General features: G+C 38.2%; 1 protein-coding gene across 3 annotated transcripts in view; it reads right to left on the bottom strand.

Annotated features, from left to right (window-relative positions):
* Positions 1–4,837: 4,837 nt before the first annotated feature.
* The window catches only part of GDAP2 (ganglioside induced differentiation associated protein 2), a 77,208-nt gene continuing 59,222 nt past the window's right edge, over positions 4,838–22,823 (bottom strand). For 2 of the 3 annotated variants that reach the window (XM_012807617.2, XM_023515498.1), the window contains 2 exons: positions 19,821–19,964; positions 4,838–5,375 (listed from right to left, as the gene is read on the bottom strand). In XM_012807617.2, the coding sequence (XP_012663071.1) occupies positions 5,328–5,375; positions 19,821–19,964 (192 nt within the window). In that variant the 3' untranslated portion in view covers positions 4,838–5,327. Of the gene's footprint in view, positions 5,376–12,051; positions 12,284–19,295; positions 19,965–22,823 lie in introns of those variants that run through there. The other variant, XR_001161460.2, reaches the window with a different exon arrangement.

Genomic DNA, 22,823 nt, shown 5'->3' with positions numbered 1-22,823 from the left:
GATTGGTGGGATCACACCTATGGTTCATCCTATAAGGGTACATGTGAATCTCTCTAAATGTGAATAATGTCTTAACACAGTAACTAAGAAAAAGACATGAGGGCTATGTTAACCAGTTGGATAAAAGTATTTCAAATTGTATACAGAAACAGTACACTGTACCCCATGATAGTATTAATGTACACTGCTATGATTTAATATAAAAAAAGACGAAAAAAAAAATAAAAGGGGGTGTATATTAAAATTTGAGAAAAACTGGTCTATACTGTCCCAGTTAACTATTATTATCACCTGCCTCACAAGAACTGGAGGATTAAAAAAGATAATGAATGTGAGAGTACCTGGCCCAAAGAAGAAATTATGATGTTAATTCTGGAAGCAGAGAAAATCTGGAAGCTAAAATATAGTCGAGGTTCTTTTACCGTTCTGAAGACTAGGAATACTGATATCACTTAAGAGCTTGTTACAAATTGAGAATCCCAGTTTCCATCCATTCTTAAAATGTTAATAATATCCTTGGCGAGTTTAAATACATGCACATTCAAGTTTGAGAAGCCTTAGTCTAGGTCCCCACAGAGAATGTAGATAGTAAAACTCATTTTTTTTTTTTTTTACAACTTTTTAGGTGATTAGAGAAAGGCCTGGTATAAATGGCCAAAAAACAATGTCCCACCCAATAAGGTCTTGTTTTGAGGTCCTCTTCCAAATGAATCTAAGTTCTAATTTGGAAAGGCAAAAAGTGTATTTTAAAATGAAAAGTTTTCATAAAATTTCTCTGAATTTTGAGTAAACAAATTTTAAGATCTGTCACTTAAAAAACATTTTCAGATTTTTCTTGCCCAGTAGCAATTAAAATCATTTATATATGTTAAGCTCTTAAATATTATAGCTATTAAGATCTGTCTATCAAAGTCCTGGCTTAGTTTATGATGATTCTGTGCTTACACTAATAAAACACTACTAAAAAAAAGTGATTGTGTGTACTAAATGTATTAATTTTACTATTCCATAAAAATCTCAGATCACATTCAGCAGTTATAATTTTGTTAATGTAATTAACCTAAAGAACATCTATGCTTTTCTTCTTGAACCCAGTAGCCCTATGTATTTAAGACATGCTGTACTTAAAAAGATTCAAAGAAGTTATTCTTAGAAGCATAGAAAATAAAGTTAACAACTAATACCCAAGAAAAGACACTAATATCTTAAGATGATCTTGATATCATCTAAGGGCTAGTTCAGTAAGAATTAAAATGAACTATGTTATTTATTGCTGTACGTTCTTTACATACAGACCCCAGAAGTCCATGAAGAATGTAAAGCAAAGCAATTACAAGTGTGTGTATGTAAGGATATATGGCTAGGCCTACTAGGCAATTCCTACCAGTTCTGGGTGTATACCATAACCCAGATCACAGTACGCTATGGACTGAATACTTGTGTTCCTTTCCCACCAAAGTCATTATGCTGAAGGCCTAGTCCCCCAATGTAATGGTATTTGGAAGTGGGGCATTTCCATGGTAATTCTAAGTATGGAGTCCTTAAGAATGGGATTAGTGCCTTTGTAAAAAGAGGCATGAGAGTGACGATCTTGTTTTGCCAAGTGAAGATACAGGCCCAAGGGGGCCATCTGCACACCCGGAAGAGGGCCCTCAAAAGAACTCGAGTTCGCTGGCATCCAGATGTTGGAATTTAACCTCTAAAACTGTGAGAAATAAATGTTTATTCTTTAAACCATCCAGTTTACTGTATTTAACCAAAACAACTAAGGCAAAGTAGAATCATCCCTTATGCTTCACAGTCCCAGGCAAATCCGAACCAAGAGTCAACACCTGTACAGCTACAACTCTCTTGTGTATGGTACAGTATGATACAAAACAATTATTATGATGATTATAATTTAAGAAAACTACAATTGGGGACGTTTCTAAGGGTTTATAGGTTATCTTGCTCTTTTAGTCCTTAATACAATTAATCCACTATCCTTAGAGCAGAGCTTTTCAATCATTTTTTTCTCATGGCACACTTGAACTTATAGTTAAACTACTGTGGCACACTTAAATTATGTTGATTAAAAAAAAAGAGTAGAAAAAGAATATACTTACTGTGCTTTGAACTTCTTTCAAAAATAATTTAATTAATCTTACAAAATTTTCGGGGAACACCTAAGATCTTCTTACAGCACACCGTTTGAAAATCACTGCCCTACAATCATAATTCTTCTCTATCAAGTAGTTTAGATTCCAACAATTCTGTTCATATATTAAGCAATTCAAACTCTATACATACACATATACAATATATTGGGGAAACACAAAGAATGATTTTTAGCTTATGCTGAATACTTCATTTTATCATTTTCCTATTAACTGTTACAAAAAGATAAAACCATTACCTGCAGTTTGAATTCATTAAACAATATATAAAAAAAAACCCCAGAAAACAGGAAGAAGTAGGCAAACTTATGCCTGCACTCACTCAACTAGCTTTTGGCATGAATCTAATTAAGTATAATTAAGTTAAAGACTGTGGTCTCTGAATTCACATCAGATGCTAGTGGCCATCTCCATCCAGGCACTTGGGTATCCTCTAATATGTCCTTGAACATGGCATGTTGTTATTCAGACTACCCAATGTTTTCATGAAGGCAGATATATACTAAAGTTACTTACTTCATTATCAAGGTCACTATGCTTCCCCACTAGGATTTTGTACACTGAAACTCCATCACATAACACTTCAGACAACTATAAAAGAATCAACTTGGCCCTCTACCAATTTTTTTTTTTTCAACAGGGTCTCTGTTGCCTGGGCTGAAGTGGAGTGGTGTCATCATAGATCACTGCAACCTCAAACTCTTGTGCTCAAGTGATGCCCCCGCTTCAGCCTCCTGATTATCTAGGACTACAGGCATGCATCACCACACCCGACTAAGTTTCCCTTTTTTTAAGAGATGGGGTTTTGCTCTTGCTCAGGCTGGTCTTGAACTCTAGCCTTGAGTAATCTTCCTGCCTCAGCCTGCCAGAATGCTAGGATTACAGGTGTGAGAGCCATCATACCCAGCCCTATACCAGATTTAGTTTCATTGAGAAGAGTAATCTCTATCTTCCGTTAGTCACCATTAAATTGTAAAATTCAGTTGATAATGTACACAGTTCCATACTGTCTTTATGCCCTAGGACATCAATTGTACTGGAATCTTAGCATATGTAGATTCCTGCTTTTGGTACTAAACATTACTATAATGGTAAAAATATAGCAGAGGAACATCTTTTTGAAATTATTGCCTATAGGAGACTGTATATATAAATTTGTTTCTTTTCAAATGGTAAAGTAGCTCGTAGCTTCTATTACTTATAGAGGAAAAGCTCAGGCCAGATGCCAATTCGTGGGAACCATGTCCAGCTTTAACACAGAAAAGTTGGCATATTTTTATAGCTGCACCTAGTGAAGAAGATCCCTCAAATCTGGCCTAATGATTGACTGTAGAAGATGAAGTTGAAGTTCAGATTTTTAAGGCTCAAAGGTCCAGGGTTAAAGGAGTACTTCTGAGAAGTACTTAACACCTGACATGGCTGTGGGACCTGATGAGCAGCGAACGTAACAGGAAGGGCTTACATGGCAGACAGATAAGAAAGGAGTGGCTGGACGCCTGGCACAAAGCAAATGTGCCTCAAAACGGCAAGAATGCTTATCTAGCAAATGTCAAGACCCTTCTTGTTTATGTGGAAAATATAGGGCAGGGTTAACACAACCAGAAGAGGATTTCCCTATTATAAACAAAGAGGAGTATGTTTCTTTTACATACAGTGGAAAATTAGTTTGGGCAAAGGGGAATGGGACCCCTAGAAGCACCAGTCCTGAGCACATTAGAACAGAAGGCTCCCTTTTGTTTTCTGAACTGCCAATGTCCATGATGGTGTGAGGAAGATGGGGGTGGGGCAGTAGAATCAAAGGGAATATGAAGACGAGGTTTGACCTTAACCCACAGAGAAGTGTTAAAATGACTAACAGATGCCTCTTGTTAGAGTGTAGCATGGCAAAGTGGTGAACAGAGGGAGGAACAGGGCAGAAGAAACTGTGGACAGAACAGGAAGGAGGTCATCAGGGTTGAGATTTTGCACTAATAGGTATTGTCCCCCCAACCCCCCAAAGAAAAATCACTCAGAAGGTGCCAAGGACAAAAGAAGCACCTTGTAACATTCCCTAATATGTATTTATTTTCTTTTAAAAACTGAAGACACCCCCTCCCACAGACTTCCTTAGCATTTTTCATTCAGTCATCAAACCCCTTTCTAAACGCTATTCTCATGAAACCTCTGTGAGGTAGGCAGCATGATTCTAATGTTTACTCATGAGCAAGCTAAGGCACAAATTGAGCCTGAGCAGCAAAAGTGGTCCTTTGCCAATTATCAGGTCCCTGGATTTGTTACTCTAACACACTTCCTCCGTGTCAATGCAGGCGACTCCACAGACACGGCTATGGAATGTCCTCTGGGTGACAGTCCTAAGAGTCAAAGAAAACCATTCTTGCCTCTGGGAAGACAACACACTCTCGGAAGGCTCACTGATGGAGTCTTGGGAGATGCTCTTCTCGTAAGGTATGTGCTTGAACAAGGAGACAAATCACCTGTGATTACAGGAAAGAGGCTGAAGATGCACTCTTATTTCTCCACACTTTTGAGATTAGAATAGTGGCAATTTTAACAAATTATATAATCCAAGGAACCTTAGTTCTTAACTTTGGTTCTGCACATCAAAATTCCAAGTCCTACATTTTACTAATGATTCTGATGTTTTCTCTCAGGTACATCTCCACATTCTTGGTCCCAGACAATTCTCTTTTACCATAACTGAATTATCTGTATACAATTAAAGGGATCCACACCAAGATCTGAAGCAAACAATGTATCTGGTCAGCATACACTGGTTCCATGTATTTTGAGAAATACTTAAGTACACAAAGGGAGCGTGCAATGTTAAAGAGATGACGTGAACAATATTGGTGGCTTGTTAATGGAGGATTCAGTGTCCATCAGGAAACTGAAGATACTCAGAAGTTGCTCCCCAATTTCTATTAACAATCTAAAAATGAACATTTCCATTTGATACAAATATACAAATTTAAAAGGTGTGCAGTTCAGAATGGCCTATCATTTTTAGATTGCTTATGTGCCAGAAAATATACAGTCAATAAAAAAATACCAGAGAGGAGGGGACAAAAGGCTCTCTGGATCTGTACAGCAAAAATGAATATCAATTCAACAGGTAGCAAATCATGGAGGAAGTGGCGTCCTTGGAATTAAGAAGCATTGAATAATGGCAGGTCACAAATCTGGTGACGGGGGATATGACGAATAGTAAGGCCCGTTTTCCTGGGGAAAGAAAAGAAGACAAGCACAGTAAGTAACAGGACCAATGTAACTGGGAATGTGAAAGGAAGGGATTGATAGCTGCACACCTACCACGGAGTGGGTCCTTGGCCCACATAGTGCCACTGAGGTCAGGGAGAGTTGGGGTATCATCCAGGCAGAGGCAACTGGATGATAATGGGCACTTTTTTCATTATATCTTTAAATATTCACATAATGTCATGAAGTAGATAACATCCTCATTTCATAAGAGAGAAAAATGAGGATCACACAGATTGCGTAATTCACTTAAGGTCACCTAGTTAGTAGCCAACAGAGCCTGATTTAAATCCAAATTTATCTGAATCTAATGTCCAGATTCCTTTTTTTTTTTTTAATGCTCAGATTCTTTTTTGTTACATTGTGTTGCCTCATCATATGCCAAATCTTAATATAGAGCTATGAAACAAAAAATTATTACTGAGGAATTTAATAACTGTAACTATTTTGGCAGAAGACAGTATTCTTCATGACATGCCTGAGTGGTGAGTCTTGTAACAATTATAGTTCTCAGGGAATTTATTTCAAGATCAGGATGGAGAATTAAATGCCAGAACCTTAATTCCAAACGTAAAAAGCAACACACCAGGAAAATCTTTTGGCCTTCACTTTAGCTAAATTTATCTTAATAAAAATAAAAATCAAGATAGTTAATTTTATAGAAGGATCCTAGATTAGATTTATGTGACTTAAGATTGATTTCTCATTTTTAAGGGAAGTTACACAAAAACTTGTTTTTCAGTCAACTATCAACACAAAAGGTTTAGCATTAGTGTAGGCAATAGTTATGAACAGAGAATGAGAAGTTGGGTGAAAATAGCACTGCTTCATGGTAAATTCATCTTCTACAGTAGTCACATTTAACCTGCCCAGTCTTGAACAGCAGGTAGTTCAATGTTACTTGAGACCTACATGAATTTAGAGACTGCAGTCGTTAGTGCAGATGCTCCAGGGCAGGAAGTGATCCTGGCACGTTGCCAGGAAAATAGAAGATTCCAGGAAAACTTACTTTGTGATTATTTCAGCAATGAAGACACAAGTTACCAATAACTGTGGGATACAGCAAAAACAATCCTAAAGAGGAAAATTTATCACTTTAGATACCTACATCCAAAAAACAGAAAAAGAACTCATCAACAAACTCTCAAGTCATCAGATGGAATGGGAAAAAGAAGAATAATCTAAGCCTAAACCCAGCAGAAAAAAAGAAACATCCAAAATTAAATCAGTGATTAATGAAAATGAAAACAAAAGAATCATTCAGAAAATTAATGAAACAAGGAGTTGGTTTTTTCAAACAATAAATAGATAAACCTTTGGCCAGACTAACTACAAATAGAAAAGTAAAATCTCCAGTAACCTCAAACAGAAATGATAAAGGGTAAATAACAACTGATGCCACAGAGATACAAGAGATCATCTCTGAATATTACCAGAAACTCTACGCCCAGAAATTTGACAATGTGAAGGAAATGGATCAATATTTGGAATCACACCCTCTCCCTAGACTTTGCCAGGAAGAAACAGATCTCCTGAACTTACCAATTTCAAGCACTGAGATCAAAGAAAAAAATAAAGATAAAAAAATCTTCTAACAAAAAAATGCCCTGGTCCAGAAGGCTTCACACCAGAATTCGATCAAACCTTCAAAGAAGAGCTTATTCCTATACTGCAGAAATTATTCCAAAAAATTGAGAAGGAAGGAATCTTCCCCAATACATTCTATGAATCAAATATCACCCTGATACCAAAAACCAGGAAAATATCCAACTAAAAAGGAGAACTTCAGACCAATTTCACTAATGAATATAGATGCAAAAATTCTCAAGAAAATCCTAGCAAACAGATTACAGCTTATCATCAAAACAGCCATATATCATTATCAAGGATGCAAGGCTGGTTTAACATCAAGTAGGTTTCATCCCAAGGATGCAAGGCTGGTTTAACATACACAAGTCCATAAACGTTATTCACTGTATCAACAGAAGCAAAAACAAAGACCATATGATCCTCTCAATGGATGCAGAAAAAAGCATTTGATAAAATCCAGCATCCTTTTCTAATTAGAACACTGAGGAGTATAGGCATAGATGGCACATTTCTTAAAATGATGGAAGCCATCTATGACAAACCCACAGCGAATATTTTAATGAATGGAGTAAAACTGAAAGCTTTTCCACTTAGAACTGGAACCAGACAAGGTTGTCTTCTGTCACCATTACTATTCACTATTCTGTCACCATAGTGCTAGAAGTTCTAGCCAATACAATTAGGCAAGACAAGGAAATAAAGGGCATCCAAACGGGAGCAGAGGAGGTCAAACTCTCCCTCTTTGCTGACAATATGATCTTATACTAAGACTCAACCACAGACTCCTGGAAGTTATCAAAAAATACAGTAATGTCTCAGGATATAAAGTCAATGTTCACAAGTCAGTAGTCTTTGTATAACAGCTAAGATGAGAGGCTAATTAAGGACATAACCCCCTTCACCATAGCTTCAAAGAAAATGAAACACCTAGGAAAATACCTAACAAAAGAGGTGAAGGACCTCTATAAAGAAAAGAAAGTAATTTCTTTCCTTTTAGAAAGGAAAAGGGGAGAGCAGAGAGAAGGAAGGAGGGAGGGAGGTGGAAGGTGATGGTGTGTGACACACCTTTTGTGGGGGGGACATAATCATAAGAGAGACTTTACCTAACAAATGCAATCAATGCAACCTGGTTCTTTGTACCCTCAATGAATTCCCAACAATTAAAAAAAATTTTTAAAAGAAAAATATTTAGGTAGAAACAAATTCTAGCAATGGCTATATTTCTGAAAACATTAAAAAAAAATACTAGAAACTTTTATTTCTTTCTGTATTTTAGAACTCCTTATTGAAATCTGCTTCACTAACCCATCCTGCAGCTTCAATATGCATAGAAGCTATGCTTAGAAAATCCATGCTGCAGTTCACCTGGAATGAAACAATTTACCATCTTTAAGAGCACTATATTCTAACACTAAATTTTTCTAGGTTTCTCATATTTATATTAAATTGTGATAAACTAAGAAGAGCAAGTCTAATACTGCTATGAAATAGATGTTCATATATTAATCTCACATTGTCCAAGAGATGGTCAAATATTTTCTCTATTTTTTGAAAAATCATAGAAATTTAAAGAACTGTTGCCAGATTAAATCATACATTCTCTGCTTTGACTGTATTTATAAGAATGCCAACTATTCCCCTTTGTGAAATGGTCTTGATATCATTTTTATAATTACCTTCCAAGGTCCCTTTTAATCCTATAAAATTTGGATTGTCACTATTCCAAGACACCTAAGTCCCAGAAAATCAGCTCACTGAAACTTGCTAAGCGACACTACTTCACTCCTTCACCACAGAGAACCTGCTGCGTGCAAGGCACAACTGAGTATGTAATAAACTTAACCAATTCTATATTCATTTATTTTCTCCCATCGTATTTCTGATCTTTCCAAACAAAGGAAAAGTTTCCTTGCAAGGTAACATCCAACCACCTACTAGTACTGTGTGCCTCCGCCTCAATCCTTACATGCCACAAGCAGAACACACTCAATGTCCCTTCCTCCCAATCCCTCAATCCTTTTCCTCCAAATTGTTCCTCTAGGGTAGTGGCAACACCACCCACTAAGCCTTCCAAAGCAGAAACTTTCTTTCTGCTCCATCCCTACTGGATACTCAGTCAACAAATGGTGTCTATTTCCATATATCTCTAAAATCTTTAAATGCTCCCCATTATCACTACCACTTCCCTAACTCTTGTCTCACTTCTCTTCTGGCCATTGCTAATTGACTCTCATCTCCTTCTCTCTAGACTCACCCTTTGCCTGTCCTAACAGGAGTGTAAGGGCAGTACTCTGTTGCAGAAAGCTCTTCACTGATGTCAAAGCCAAAGTCCTATTGTAAAAGTTCCACTAGCAAGTGATGTGCCCTCTGCCTGCCCCTTCCATGTCATTTCCCAATATCCTTTTTGGCATCTTCCCCATTTTTATGCCTCTCTTTGGCCTTCTCTTTGGTCTATTATCTCAATTTCAAAAAGCTCTAGCATAGGTCAAGAATTAGAGTATCAAGGACTAGATTATAAGTCATTTTTTTTTGCTTAAAGTTGCTTTGGCTATTTGGGCTTTTATGGTCCCAAATGAAGCTTAGACTTATTTTCTCTAGATGTGTGACATGATGTTGATACTTTGATGAGGACTGCATTGAATTTATACACCACTTTGGGCAGCAGAGACATTTTAACATTGTCGATCTACCAATCCATGAGCAAGGCATGTTCTTCCATTTGTTTGTCATACACGATTTTGTCGCCAGTGTGCTGCAGTTCTCCTTGCAGAGATCTTTTGCCTCCTTGGTTAAGTATATTCGTCAGCATTTTATTTTCTTTGTAACTATTATAAATAGTATTGAGTGCTTGATTTGACTCTTGACTGTTACTTTGCTAAAATTCACTTATCAATTCTAGTAGTCTTTTGAGTTTTCTAGATAAAAGATTATGTCATCAGCAAACAGAGATAGCTTGACTCCCTCTTTCCCAATTTGCCCTGTATTTTTTTCTCCTGCCTGATTTCTCTGGTAGGACTTTCAGCACTATGTTGAATAAAAGGGGTGACAGTGGGCACCCTTGCCTTCTTCCAGTTCTTAGGATGCTTTCAACTCTCCCCCTTACAGTAGGATGTCGGCTGTGGGTCTGTCATATATGGCTTGTATAATTTTGAGGTATGTTCTTTGTATGATGACTTTGTTAAGAGTTTTTATCATGAAAAGGCACTGAATTTTTACTGAATACTTTTTCTACATCTATTGAGTTGATCAGATGGTCTTTGTCTTTGCCTCTGTTTATCTGGTGAATCACATTCATTGATTTGTGTATATTGAATCATTTTTGCAGAGATCTTTTGTCTCCTTGGTTCAGTATATTAGTTAAGTATTTGTGAATGAAGTCCAGCTGATCAATGATGAATTTTCTCTTTGATATGCTGTTGAATTTGGTTTGCTAGAATTTTTTTCAAGGTGTTCACAAGCGATATTGGTTTGCAATTCCTTCTTGTTATTGTTGGGTCTTTACCTGGCTTTGGTATCAAGGTGACACTGGCTTTACAGAATGAGTTAGGGCAAATTCCCTCCTCAATGTTATGAAATAGTTTCTGCAGGACAGGTATCAGTTAGGTTTTCTATGTCTGGTAGAATTTGGCTGTGAATTTGTTTGGTCTGGAGCTCTTTTTTGTCAGGAGATTTTTTATAACTGCTTCAATATCACTGCTCATTATTGGTCTGTTCAGGAATAAAATAATGTCTTTTATAAGAACCGGAAAGGAACTAGAGACCATTATCCGAAGTGAAGTATCTCAGGAATAAAAAAATAAACACGATATATTCTCAGTAATAAGTGGGAGCTAAATGATGACACAAAGAGATGTAAAGGACATTGGAAATCAAGAAGTGTGGAGGGATGAAAACTGACCTATTGGGTACAGTGTCACCTATTCTGGTGACAGGCACACGAAAAGCCCTGACTTAAGCGTTATACAAGGTATCCATGTAACAAAAACATTTGAACCCTTTTAAATTATGAAATTAAAAAATTAAGTATTCTACTTGATTTTAATTAATTTGATTCTACTTGATTTAATTATTATGCCAATATTTGTATAGGAAGGTAAGAGTAAGCTAAAACATCTGAACAAAAAAACAAAATTAAGTCTGAGTGTAACGGCATTATAGCTGACGTTTAATGAAAGCCCACATTATAAGCCCTTCAGCATATAGAAAATGCTTTGAATAAAAAAAGAAAAGAAAAACTGGGGCCTAGATTTAGCCCAGGGCCACAGCCATTCATCTTTTCTGTACTATTTAAATACTTTATAATAAAAAAATCGAAAAAAAATGCTTTGGCTTAAAAACTAGTCCTTTAGGTTTTCTAACAAATACCTAACTTGTATATTTCTTTTCTTTTCTTTTTTTTTTCTTTCTGAGACAAGCTGTCCCTCTGGGTAGAGTGCAATAGTGTCACAGCTCACAGCAACGTCCAACTCCTGGGCTTAAGAGATTCTCTTGCCTCAGCCCCACAAGTAGCTGGGACTACAGGTGCCCACCTCAACGCCTGGCTATTTTTTGGTTGTAGTTGTCATTGTTGTTTGGCAGGCCTAGGCTGGATTTGAACCCACCAGCTCTGGTGTATATGGCTAGTGCCTTAGCCGCCTGAAGTACAGGCACTGAGCCTAACTTGTATATTTCTACTCCAGAAAATAAATCCAGACACTAGCTTTTAATTGTCAACCCCAATTTTTGGCATCACAATGTCTTTAATCCCTTTCTTTAATCCCTTTCAATACTTCCTGCTATTCTTTGTCAAAGCAAAGTGATGTACAGTTCAAAGAAGTAACAACAGGCTGTTTTCTACTTCTCCAGTCTGTGGTAATATAAACTAATGTTCTTTTTTCCCCTCCCATACATTTAATAATCTTGTATCTATGATCCAGATGCTGCAATTATAAATCCTATCTAAGCAATGGCTGAATATGAAATTTTATTAGCCATTAGATCACCTCATACACTTTGCTCTTCACATAAGGGGCAAAGAAATCATAGCTAGAAATCTTAGAAAATGTGTCATAGGATTTTTATTTTACGGTATACATGTTGCACAATAATTAGGGAAGAGTAATTCATTTCAAACTTAATATAACTTTCAAATATATTCCCTGATTTGTGCATAAAGATATGTAATTGCCACAGTTAAACAATGAGCTTGATGAGCTTCTGGCTAAGTTTGTCACTAAAAAAACTACTGAGGTGGTACCATGAATAAACATAATGGAACAGAATTTTGATGAAATTCAAGAGTACTCCTTTGGGAGGAATTCTGGGAAGATGGCTGACTGGTAGCAACCCTCGGCAGAGGCTCCTGACCAGAGGAAGAAAAACTGGGTGGAATTGGTCTCTATGAAGCCAAAGGTAGGGAGCTGAGCCAAGAAAGAAGTTGGGCGAGCTGTGACTCCAAGGAAGAGCATTTAAGAAAACAAATTTGAGGTACAAAGCCTACTGACTAGAGGATGGGAGACCCCTTCCCCAAGTAGGAGGCCTGCCTCAGGCTATCTGCTAATGAGCAGCGAACAAAAGACCTCTCATTTTACCTTGCTGGAGATAGCTGCTAAACTCCAGGTCTCTTTCTCCAGGGAGGTCCCACTTAAGAATCTAGATAATACCCCTCCAGGCATAAAATTGAACAGATGTTTTCCCCCACAAGTCCAAACTCCCAGTCAACCCTTCTCCCTTGCATGGTGGTCTGAAGTTTTGCCCCCTGCAGAGCACAGAGTATTTGGTCTTGTTGGTCTTGGCCTAAGAGATCTGGGCATAGTGTGGCCCACCAACCATCAGGACGAAATCTGTGACTAATGGGGAAGAAAGAGGGTGTGGGAAGAAAGGGACACTTGGCAGGAGGAGGAGCAGTCCCCTGGTTATGACTATGCGCGGCCAGTGGTCATAGCTATGCGCAGTCATGACTATGCGTGGCCCAGCTCAATTTGGGCTGTCTGGTGGGACAGGGTGCAGAACCCCTGGCTCTGATGGCACCCACAATGGGAGAGTGGTTGCCCTGTGTGGGCTTAGTTCAGCAGACAGGGCTGGTCCCTAGCCCCTGCTGGGCCTGTGAGCAGAGGCTTGCTAGGAGTGGACTGAGAACTTGAGAGCAAGGGCGTGGTCCCCTGATTCCAACAGAATCCTTAAGCAGTGGCTTGCTGGGTGTGAACCAAGACCTGAGGGCTAGGACGCAGTCCCTTGTCTCCAGCGGGCCTGGTGAGCAGAGGCTTACCAGGTGAGGGATGAGACCTGTGTGCCCTGACTCTAACAGAGCCTGCAAACAGAGGCTTGCCAGGCAGTGAACTGAGACTGAGGGGAGGGGAGGGAGGAGGGAGGGGCACGGTTCCGTGACTCTAACTGGTCTGGCAAGTAGAGGCTGGCTGGGTGTGAACTGAGACCGGTGGGCAGGGGCACGGCCCCTGGCTCCAACTGGGCCTGTGAGCAGAGAAGCAGACAACAGTGTGGACTGAGTCTGGTGGGTGGGAGCGTGGATCCCTGGCTCCAACTGTGTTGTAGGAGACCCTTGAACCCCTCTCTGTTGAGCAGGGTTTGCACTGCTTGAGACAATTTAATTGGGGCTGTCCACTTGGGGACATTCTGAGGTTGACCTTTGAAGTTCTGTAGTGAAAAAGAACTGAGGGGTGGGGGCTGGGAGCCGCAGCTGTTTATATCTCTTCACAGTTGAAATTTAAACCTAATACTATGGCTTCCAAAGATAGGGTAGAGGTTGGCTGATATCAAAACAGAGCTAGCTTGTGCTATCTCACCAAGCAGGTCCTCAGAATCTCTGGCCAAAACTCTGAAAGGGACCTTTGTAAGGTTTTTGGAGATAATTCACAACTATAAAGCTTAGCACTTTGGTAAGCGGCTATCTCTACTACCTAGGAACTCCAATTCAATCTCTCCCTACCAGTTCTAATAACCAAGCAGTGGAAAATAAACATGTGGACCCAACAGAAGCACCCTGGCAACATGAATAACCAGAGTAGATCAGCCTCCCCCCTCCCAAGAAATGACAAAGAAGATACAACTGAAGATGCCATGCTTAAACAAATGGCAGCAATGTTGGAAGCTGAATGCAGAATATGGATTGCAAATAAGATAAATAGAAGAAAAGATAGAAATTGAATTCCAAAGAGTAGTTCTAAAATTGTCTCAAGAAATTAATAAATTCAAAGCCCAAGTCACGAAAGATATGGACATAATGAGAAAAGAGAAAGCAGAGCTCAAGGAAACAAAAAAGTTAGTTGAGGAGCTCCAAAGTACAGTAGAATCCCTCAGTAATAGAGTTGACCAGGCAGAAGAAATGATCTCTAAAACTGAAGAAAAAGCTTTTGAACATTCCCAAACACTCAAAGACGCAGACAAATGGAGAGCAAAAACTGACCATTCCCTGAGAGAGTTGTGGGATCACTCCAAAAGAGCAAACATTTGTCTTATAGGAATTCCCAAAGGAGCAGAGGATGGCTCTAAAGGTACAGATGCTCTACTCTAAGAGATTCTGGAGGAGAATTTCCCAAGCATTGCAAGAGATATAGAACTTCAGATAGCAGACAGTTTCAGAACCCCAGCAAGACTCAATCCAAACAAAGCATCTCCTAGACACACTGATTAACTTTGCCAAAGTTAAGACAAAGGAGAAAATTCTGCAAGCAGCCAGACATAAAAAAAGCATCATCTACAAAGGGAGAAGTATCAGAATGACTGTAGACCTCTCAGCCAAAATGTTTCAAGCCAGAAGAAGATGGTCATCAACCTTCAGTCTCTTAAACAAAACAACTTCCAGCCCAGTATCCTCTACCCAGCTAAACTGAGTTTCATTTGTGATGGAGAAATCAAATACTTTAATGAGATAAGACATGTTGAGGAAATTTGCCATAACTAAATCAGTTCTCCAGGATATTCTCAGACCCATCCTCCACAACAACCAGCACAATGGTCTACCTCCAAAGTAAACACCCAGAAATTTCTGAACAAAACCCAACTTCCACAGTGGTAAAAGGATTAAAAATGTCCACTGGATATCCGAAAATCATGACACCCCAAACACAACCAGGCTTATCAATTCTCTCAATTAATGTGAATGGTTTAAATTGTCTTCTAAAGAGGCAAAGGCTGGCTGACTGGATACATAAACTCACATCAGTTATCTGCTGTATAAAAGAATCTCACCTTACCTTAAAGAATAAAAATAGACTCAGGGTGAAGGGATGGACTTGTATAATACAGGCAAATAGAAACCAGAAAAAAGCAGGGGTTGCACTTTTAGAGGCAGATACAATTGGCTTTAAACCAACAAAGATAAAGAAAGATAGGAAGGTCACTATATATTTGTTAAGGGAAACAACCAACATGAAGAGATTTCAATAATTAACATTTATGCACCCTACCAAAATGCTCCTCAGTTCATAAAGCAGACCCTAATAGATATGAACTTGATATCTTCCTGCACTACAATAGTAGGAGATTTTTAACACCCTTTTGACAGTTTTGGATAGATCCTCCAAGAAGACAAAGAAATATTAGACTTAAACCTGACCTTAGAACAAACGGACTTTATAGACCTCTACAGAACATTTCACCTTAATAAAACTGAATATATATTCTTATCATTAGCCCATGGGTCATCCTCCAAAATAGATCATATCCTAGGACATAAGTCTAACCCCAGCAAATTTAAAAATATAGAAATTATTCTTTGTATCTTCTCGGACCACCATGGAATAAAAGTTGAACTCAACAGCATCAGGAATCCTCATACTCAAACAAAGTCATGGAAACTAAATAATCTTAGGCTGAATGATAGCTGGGTCAAAGACAAGATTAAGAAAGAAATCACCAAATTTTTGGAAGAAAATGATAAGGAAGACACAAATTATCAAAACCTGTGGGATACTGCAAAGGCAGTCCTACGAGGAAAATTTATAGTACTGGCAGCCTTCATTAGGAAAACAGAAAGACAGGAAGCCAACAACTTAATGGATCATCTCAAGCAACTGGAAAAGGAAGAATATTCCAACCCCAGATCCAGAAGAAGAAAAGAAATAACCAAAATTAGGGCAGAATTAAATGAAATTGAGAAAACAAAAGAATCATTCAGAAGATCAACAAAACAAATAAAACTGATTTTTGAAAAGATTAACAAAATTGATAAACCTTTGGCCAACGTAACCAGAAATAGAAAAGTAAAATCTCTAATATCAGGCTGTGCCTGTGGCTCAAAGGAGTAGGGCGCTAGCTTCATATGCCGGAGGTGGCAGGTTCAAATCCAGCCCCTGCCAAAAACTGCAAAAAACAAACAAACAAAAAAAAAAACTTCTAATATTGTCTGTCAGAAACAATAAAGAAGAAAGAACAACAGACACCTCAGAAATTAAAAAAATCCTCAATGATTACTACAAAAATCTCTATTCCCAGAAATATGAAAGTCTGAAGGAAATGGACCAATACCTGGAAGCAGGCCACCTTCCTAGACTCAGCCAGAACAAATTAGAAATCTTGAATAGACCTATATCAATCACTGACATAGCATCAACAATACAAAATCTCTCAAAACAGAAAAACCTGGGACCAGATGGCTTCACATCCAAATTCTATCAAACCTTACAAGAGGAACTAGTACCTATGTTATACAACATTTTCCAAAGCATAGAAAAAGAAGGAATACTTCCAACACATTCTATGAAGCAAATATCATCCTGATACCCAAACCAGGAAAGAATCCAACAAAGAAAGAAAATTATAGACTAATATCATTAATGAATGTCAATGCAAAAATATTCAATAAGATCTTAGTAAACAGAATTCAACAACATATCAAAAAAATTAAACACCATGATCAAGCTAGTTTTATTCCAGGGTTACAGGGTTGGTTCAACATATGCAAATCTATAAATATAATACATCACATCAATAAAAGAAAAAACAAAGACCATATGATTCTTTCAATTGATGCAGAAAAAGCCTTTGATAATATCCAGCATCTTTTCATGATCAGAATACTTAAGAAAATAGGCATAGAAGGGACATTTCTTAAACTGATAGAGGCCATCTATAGCAAATCCACAGCCAATATCACATCGAATGGTGTAAAATTGAAAACATTTCCACTCATATCAGGAACGAGGCAAGGATGTCCACTATCCCCACTGCTATTCAACATAGTAATGGAAGTCTTAGCCATACCAATCAGGCAAGAGAAGGCAATCAAGCGTATCCAAATAGGGTCAGAGATCAAACTCTCATTCTTTGCTGATGACATGACCCTATACCTGGAAAATCCCAGGGACTCAACTTCAAAATCTTAGAAGTGATCAAGGAATATAGCAGTGTCTCAGGATACAAAATCAATACTTACAAATCAGTACCTTTTAAATATGCCAACAATAGTCAAGCTGAAAAAACAGTCAAGAACTCTATTCCTTTTACAGTAGTGCCAAAGAAGATGAAATATCTGGGAATTTATCTAACAAAGGACATGAAAGATCTCTATAAAGAGAACTATGAAACTCTAAGAAATAGCTGAAGACGTTGACAAATGGAAAAACGTACCATGCTCATGGCTGGGAAGAATCAACATTGTTAAAATGTCCATACTACCCAAAGCAATATACAAATTTAATGCAATCCCTATTAAAGCACCATTGTCATACTTTAAAGAACTTGAAAAAATAGTACTTTGTTTTATACAGAATCAGAAAAAACCTTGAATAGCAAATACAGTACTCAGAAATAAAAACAAATCAGGAGGTATCACATTACCAGACTTTTGGCTATACTATAAATCTATAGTGATCAAAACAGCATGGTACTGGCACAAAAACAGAGTGGTAGATTTATGGAACAGAATAGAGAATGAAGAGATGAACTCAGCTACTTATAGTCATCTGTGCTTCGACAAGCCTATCAAAAATATTCAATGGGGGAAAGACTCCCTATTTAACAAATGGTGCTGGGTGAACTGGCTGGTGACCTGTAGAAGACTGAAACTGGACTCCCACCTTTCACCACTAACAAAAATTGATTCTCACTGGATAAAGATTTAAACTTAAGACATGAAACTGTAAAATCTAGAAGAGAATGTGGGGAAAACACTTGAAGAAACTGGCCTGGGAGAATATTTCATGAGGAGGACCCCCCCCAGGGCAATTGAAGCAACACCAAAAATATATTAGTGGAATCTGATCAAACTAAAAAGCTTTTGCACAGCCAAGAGCACACTAAGTAAAGCAAACAGACAACCTTCAGAATAGAATATTTTTGCAGGTTTTGCTTCTGACAAAGATGTGATAACAATAATCTACAGAGGACTCAAACTGTTCAATAAGAAAAGAACAAATAACCCTATTTCTATGTGGGCAAGAGACTTGAACAGAAACTCTTCTGATGAAGACAGGCACATGGTCTACAAACACATGAAAAAATGCTCATCATCCTTAATCATCAGAGAAATGCAAATCAAAACCACCTTTAGATATCATCTAACTCCAGTAAGATTAGCCCCCATTACAAAATCCCAAAACTACAGATGTTGGTGTGGATGCAGAGAGAAGGGAATGCTTTTACACTGCTGGTGGGAATGCAAGCTAATATGATCTTTTTGGAAAGAAGTTTGGAGAACACTCAAGGAAGTAGACCTACTGTTCGATCCTGCAATTCCTCTACTAGGTATATACCCAGATGATCAAAAATTATTTTACAACAAAGACATTTGCACTGGAATGTTTACTGCAGCCCAATTCATAATAGCCAAGATATGGAAATAGCCTAAGTGCCCATTGACCCATGAATGGATTAACAAATTGTGGTATATGTACAACATGGAATACTATGCAGCCATAAAAAGGATGGAGACTTCACATCTTTTATGTTTACCTGGATAGAGCTGGAATGTATTCTTCTTATTAAAGTATCTCAAGAGTGGGGAAAAAAGTATCCAATGTACTCAATACAACTATGAAATCAATATGTATTCACCCACACAGTCATATGAATGGCAAAACATAACCATAGTCCAGAAAGTAGAAGGGAAGAGGAGAGAGAGAGGAGGGAAGGGGGGATATGGGAAAAGGGAGGGTATTTGGGGGGACTTCACCTAATGTGCATTATGCAATGGTACATTTCCAAACTATTAAGAAATGCATATAATTGTGATGGATGTGTTACTTAGTTCAATGTAAGCATTTCACATTGTATATCGAAGCAGTACCCTGAACCCGATAAATGCATCAATGTACAAAGTTATGATTTAATAAAAAAATAATTTTAAAAAAAGAGTACTCCTTTGATTAATGCTTAATAGATCCATAAATAATAAATATACTAATAGTTGATATTCTTAAGAACATTATACAAACTTTTAGAAAAATGAAACTTTTAGCAGGGTAAAGACTATTAAGATAGGCTCCCTGATTCACAATTAATGTTGAAGGTGGACACCAATAGATTTCTGACTTTATGCAGAAGAGATTTATGTACCATTCAGTCCTAAGGACATCAGGCAGAAGTGTGTGTCTCAAATGTGGTAGAAAACTGACAGCACAACCACGAAAGATTGGCTTCAAATTCACAGCAGGAAAATCTCTTACTGAAACATTTATCTGGAGAAAATATTTTTCTTGGGGTAAATCTTTTTCCTAAAGTCACCATAGAAAAAGAATGTTAAATGACATTATCAAGTTCACTGAAACACACTGATTTACATGCACATTATCTTGCACTGACAGCGTTTTGTGCTCACAGCACTGCTCCACAGAATAGTTAATACTGTACACTGGGTGAGTGAGAACTCCTGATACTTCTTACCCTGGCATCATATTCAAGGACAAAAGGAGGGAAGTCGATCTGTTCTGGTGATATGGCAGAAAATAGCTGGTGGAGGCTGTCTACATGGTGGATTTTGTCCTTCAGTCCTGAGACAGAAAAGGTGGTGAAAAACCATGTTGACACCTGAAGAATAGAAGAGAAAAAAAATTTAAGCTGCTTTCCAGTTAGAAACATGAACACAATTCTGAAAATTTATATTAGACTCAAAACTGTATTTCAAAATCTTAAAATAACCAGTGTTTCTCAAAGTGCAGTTTGTAGTTCATCAGTTGAGCTGTGTGATCAGTTTAAATGATTATGAACATTGAAAGAAAAAGAAGAAATAAAGTAGGATGACAGTTGGGTGGGGGTGATAATAAGGATGGCCATGTCCCCTCTGCATGTGTGTGCACTTGCTGCTGCGTGTGCAGTGATGCTACAGGCTGCAGTCAAAACTGCTGCATTGTTTGGTACTAATTTGGTGCTCTGGTACTCTGAAAAGTTAGTATCTCCAAATCTCACAAACTCGATTTTTCAAATAAAACTGACAAAAACTTTTGCCAATATTTGGGAGTTAGATATTGTCATCTGACGTTTGGAATGTAGTCTCTGTCTTGAAATCAATCAAAATGAGTCACCTGGAGATGTGAAGCCACATCTCATTGAGCCATTTGCTGAATACCCTGCATAGTATACAATCCTTCTATAAAAGCGAGTCTGCAAAATCCATTGGTTCCAAAAAAAATTGCTGATGGTAAATAATACTGACATAAAGTAGGGAAACTTAAATTATTGCTCATTTGTCTAAATTGGCCATCACAGACTAGCCTCGTGAGGTGAGTGATAGGGGTGCTGTTCCCATTTACAGAAGAAGCAACCTATGCACATGACCTTCAGTGACTGGCGTAACATTCTCCAAATGGTGCAAACTGAGTACGTTACAAACACACTCCACTTTGCACTTAATACTGATGCCAATCACTTTGTGAACTTGTCTTTGGTACCCTGACTTGTCTTTGGTACCCTGTCATGTTCTTCGGTGGCTGTTCAGTGGCTGTTCCAAACCTTAACATATTCTAGGCTCTTCCTATGACAGTTTCTTCATACTTACCTGTGAGAAAAGACCTGGAAGAACAGAGGCAGCACTGACTGAACTCAGTATTCTCTCTCAGAATCCTGTTCTGACGTCCAGACTCAGTAGAAATGTCAGTTCTATCATTATTTCTCCCTTACAGCTCCAAACACTTAGCACTTGATGTTTTATTCCAACATTAAGGAACAAAGGAAAATTTGTATTTAAAAATAATTACTTAAAAATATATCATGCAAATTTTAAAGCTAGTATTTGGATGAGAAACTCAATACTTTTGTAAATGAGAAATCCCACAGTGGACACCAATTTCTCACTAAAATCTTCATTCATCTCTTAATTGTGAGGACCATTTAGTATTTGTCAGACCTAATTTCTACACAGTGCTTTAAAATAATTATTCCTATGTCTCTGATGTTTTCCCCTTCACTGGCTCCTACACCATTAGTCTCACTTGGCCGTCCTGCGATTTCTAGATTTCTTCTTCTTGGTCTTCCTCCCTATCTCAGGGGTCTGTCTGTACTTGTCCTCTTTACTCTAAGACTCTGTGATTTTTCTCATTAATACATTCAAGGAGTCAAAGTTCTATTTACTTGATGGTGACTCTCAATCCATGATTTAATGACACCTGGGAGCACTGGATGACACAGTCCTTCCTCGCACCATTACCCATCTAATACATCACTAAGTCCCACGTGTTTATATACAAAAAGTAATCTTTTCTCTGAATAAACTCATATATTTGGATTTTTTGGTTTGTTTTCTTATTGCCTGAGCCAGGAGTCAACAAACTTTTGCAAAGGACCATTGTAGTAAATACCGTAGACATTTTATGATAATGTTATGAAAAGAGTTCACAAGGCACTCCTGAAGGCACATGAGGCAGTGAAATGCTGGAGGCAGGGCATGAAAACTAGGTAAAAGATGACGGTGGGACAAACTGCAGTAGAGGCAGAAGGAACAAAGACACAGGCAGACACCTGACCAGCAGTAGCACAAAGAACTGAGGAGATGTGGTGAGAGGCGAGGTAGAGAAAGTACCCAAGAAGGGCTCTTTGGTTTCTGTCGTGGGCACTGGTTAGGCAGTGATCCCATTTACTGAGACAGGGAACACAAAAACAATTAAGGAATAGATGGGAGGTGGAGGACACCAGTAGCCCTGTTTAAAAATGTTGAACTGTAGGGGCCTGTAAGATATCTATGTGAAGACATCCATCAGCAGTTCAAGACCCAGGACAGAGCCCACAGAGGGTAGTGATGCTGACGATGGTGACAGTTAACATATACTGAGCTCATGTGAGATATATATATATATATATGTTGGGTACTTTTTCATGCATTTTACACAATTAATTTATTTCCCCCTTTCAATAATCCTAAAAAGTACTGTGTCCATTTCCACTTCATAGAGGATAAATTTAAAGCACAAAGAAATTACACTACTTGCCTGAGATGATAAATCGGAGCTAGGATTAGAAAGAATCTAGGTCTTCTGAATCTCAAAACCACACTTCTAAATATTAGGCTATAGTCCCCAAACATGTATCTGGGGATTACATATATTTTAGATGGTTGTTGAAGACATGGGGATAAAAAAAGGTATAGAATGAAAGATGAGGGCAGAGAGCAGGGACACTAACACCCCACAGCTGAGCAGTCAGTGACCCACACAGGAGACTGAGGGTGAGGCAGGGACACTAACACCCCACAGGTGAGTAGAGTGAGGGACCCACATAGGAGACAGGGTGAGGCAGGGACACTAACACGCCATAGCTGAGTAGACAGTGAGGGACCCACACAGGGGACTGAGGATGAGGCAGGGACACTAACACCCCACAGCTGAGTAGACAGTGAGGGATCCACACAGGGGACTGAGGATGAGGCAGGGACACTAACACCCCACAGCTGAGCAG

The sequence above is a fragment of the Otolemur garnettii genome, unplaced genomic scaffold (assembly GCF_000181295.1).
Source record: "Otolemur garnettii isolate 467f Iridium unplaced genomic scaffold, OtoGar3 scaffold00073, whole genome shotgun sequence".
Taxonomy (NCBI): domain Eukaryota; kingdom Metazoa; phylum Chordata; class Mammalia; order Primates; family Galagidae; genus Otolemur; species Otolemur garnettii.
The sequence above is the reverse complement of the archived record's forward strand: the minus strand, read 5'-3'. Positions and strand labels throughout refer to the sequence as shown.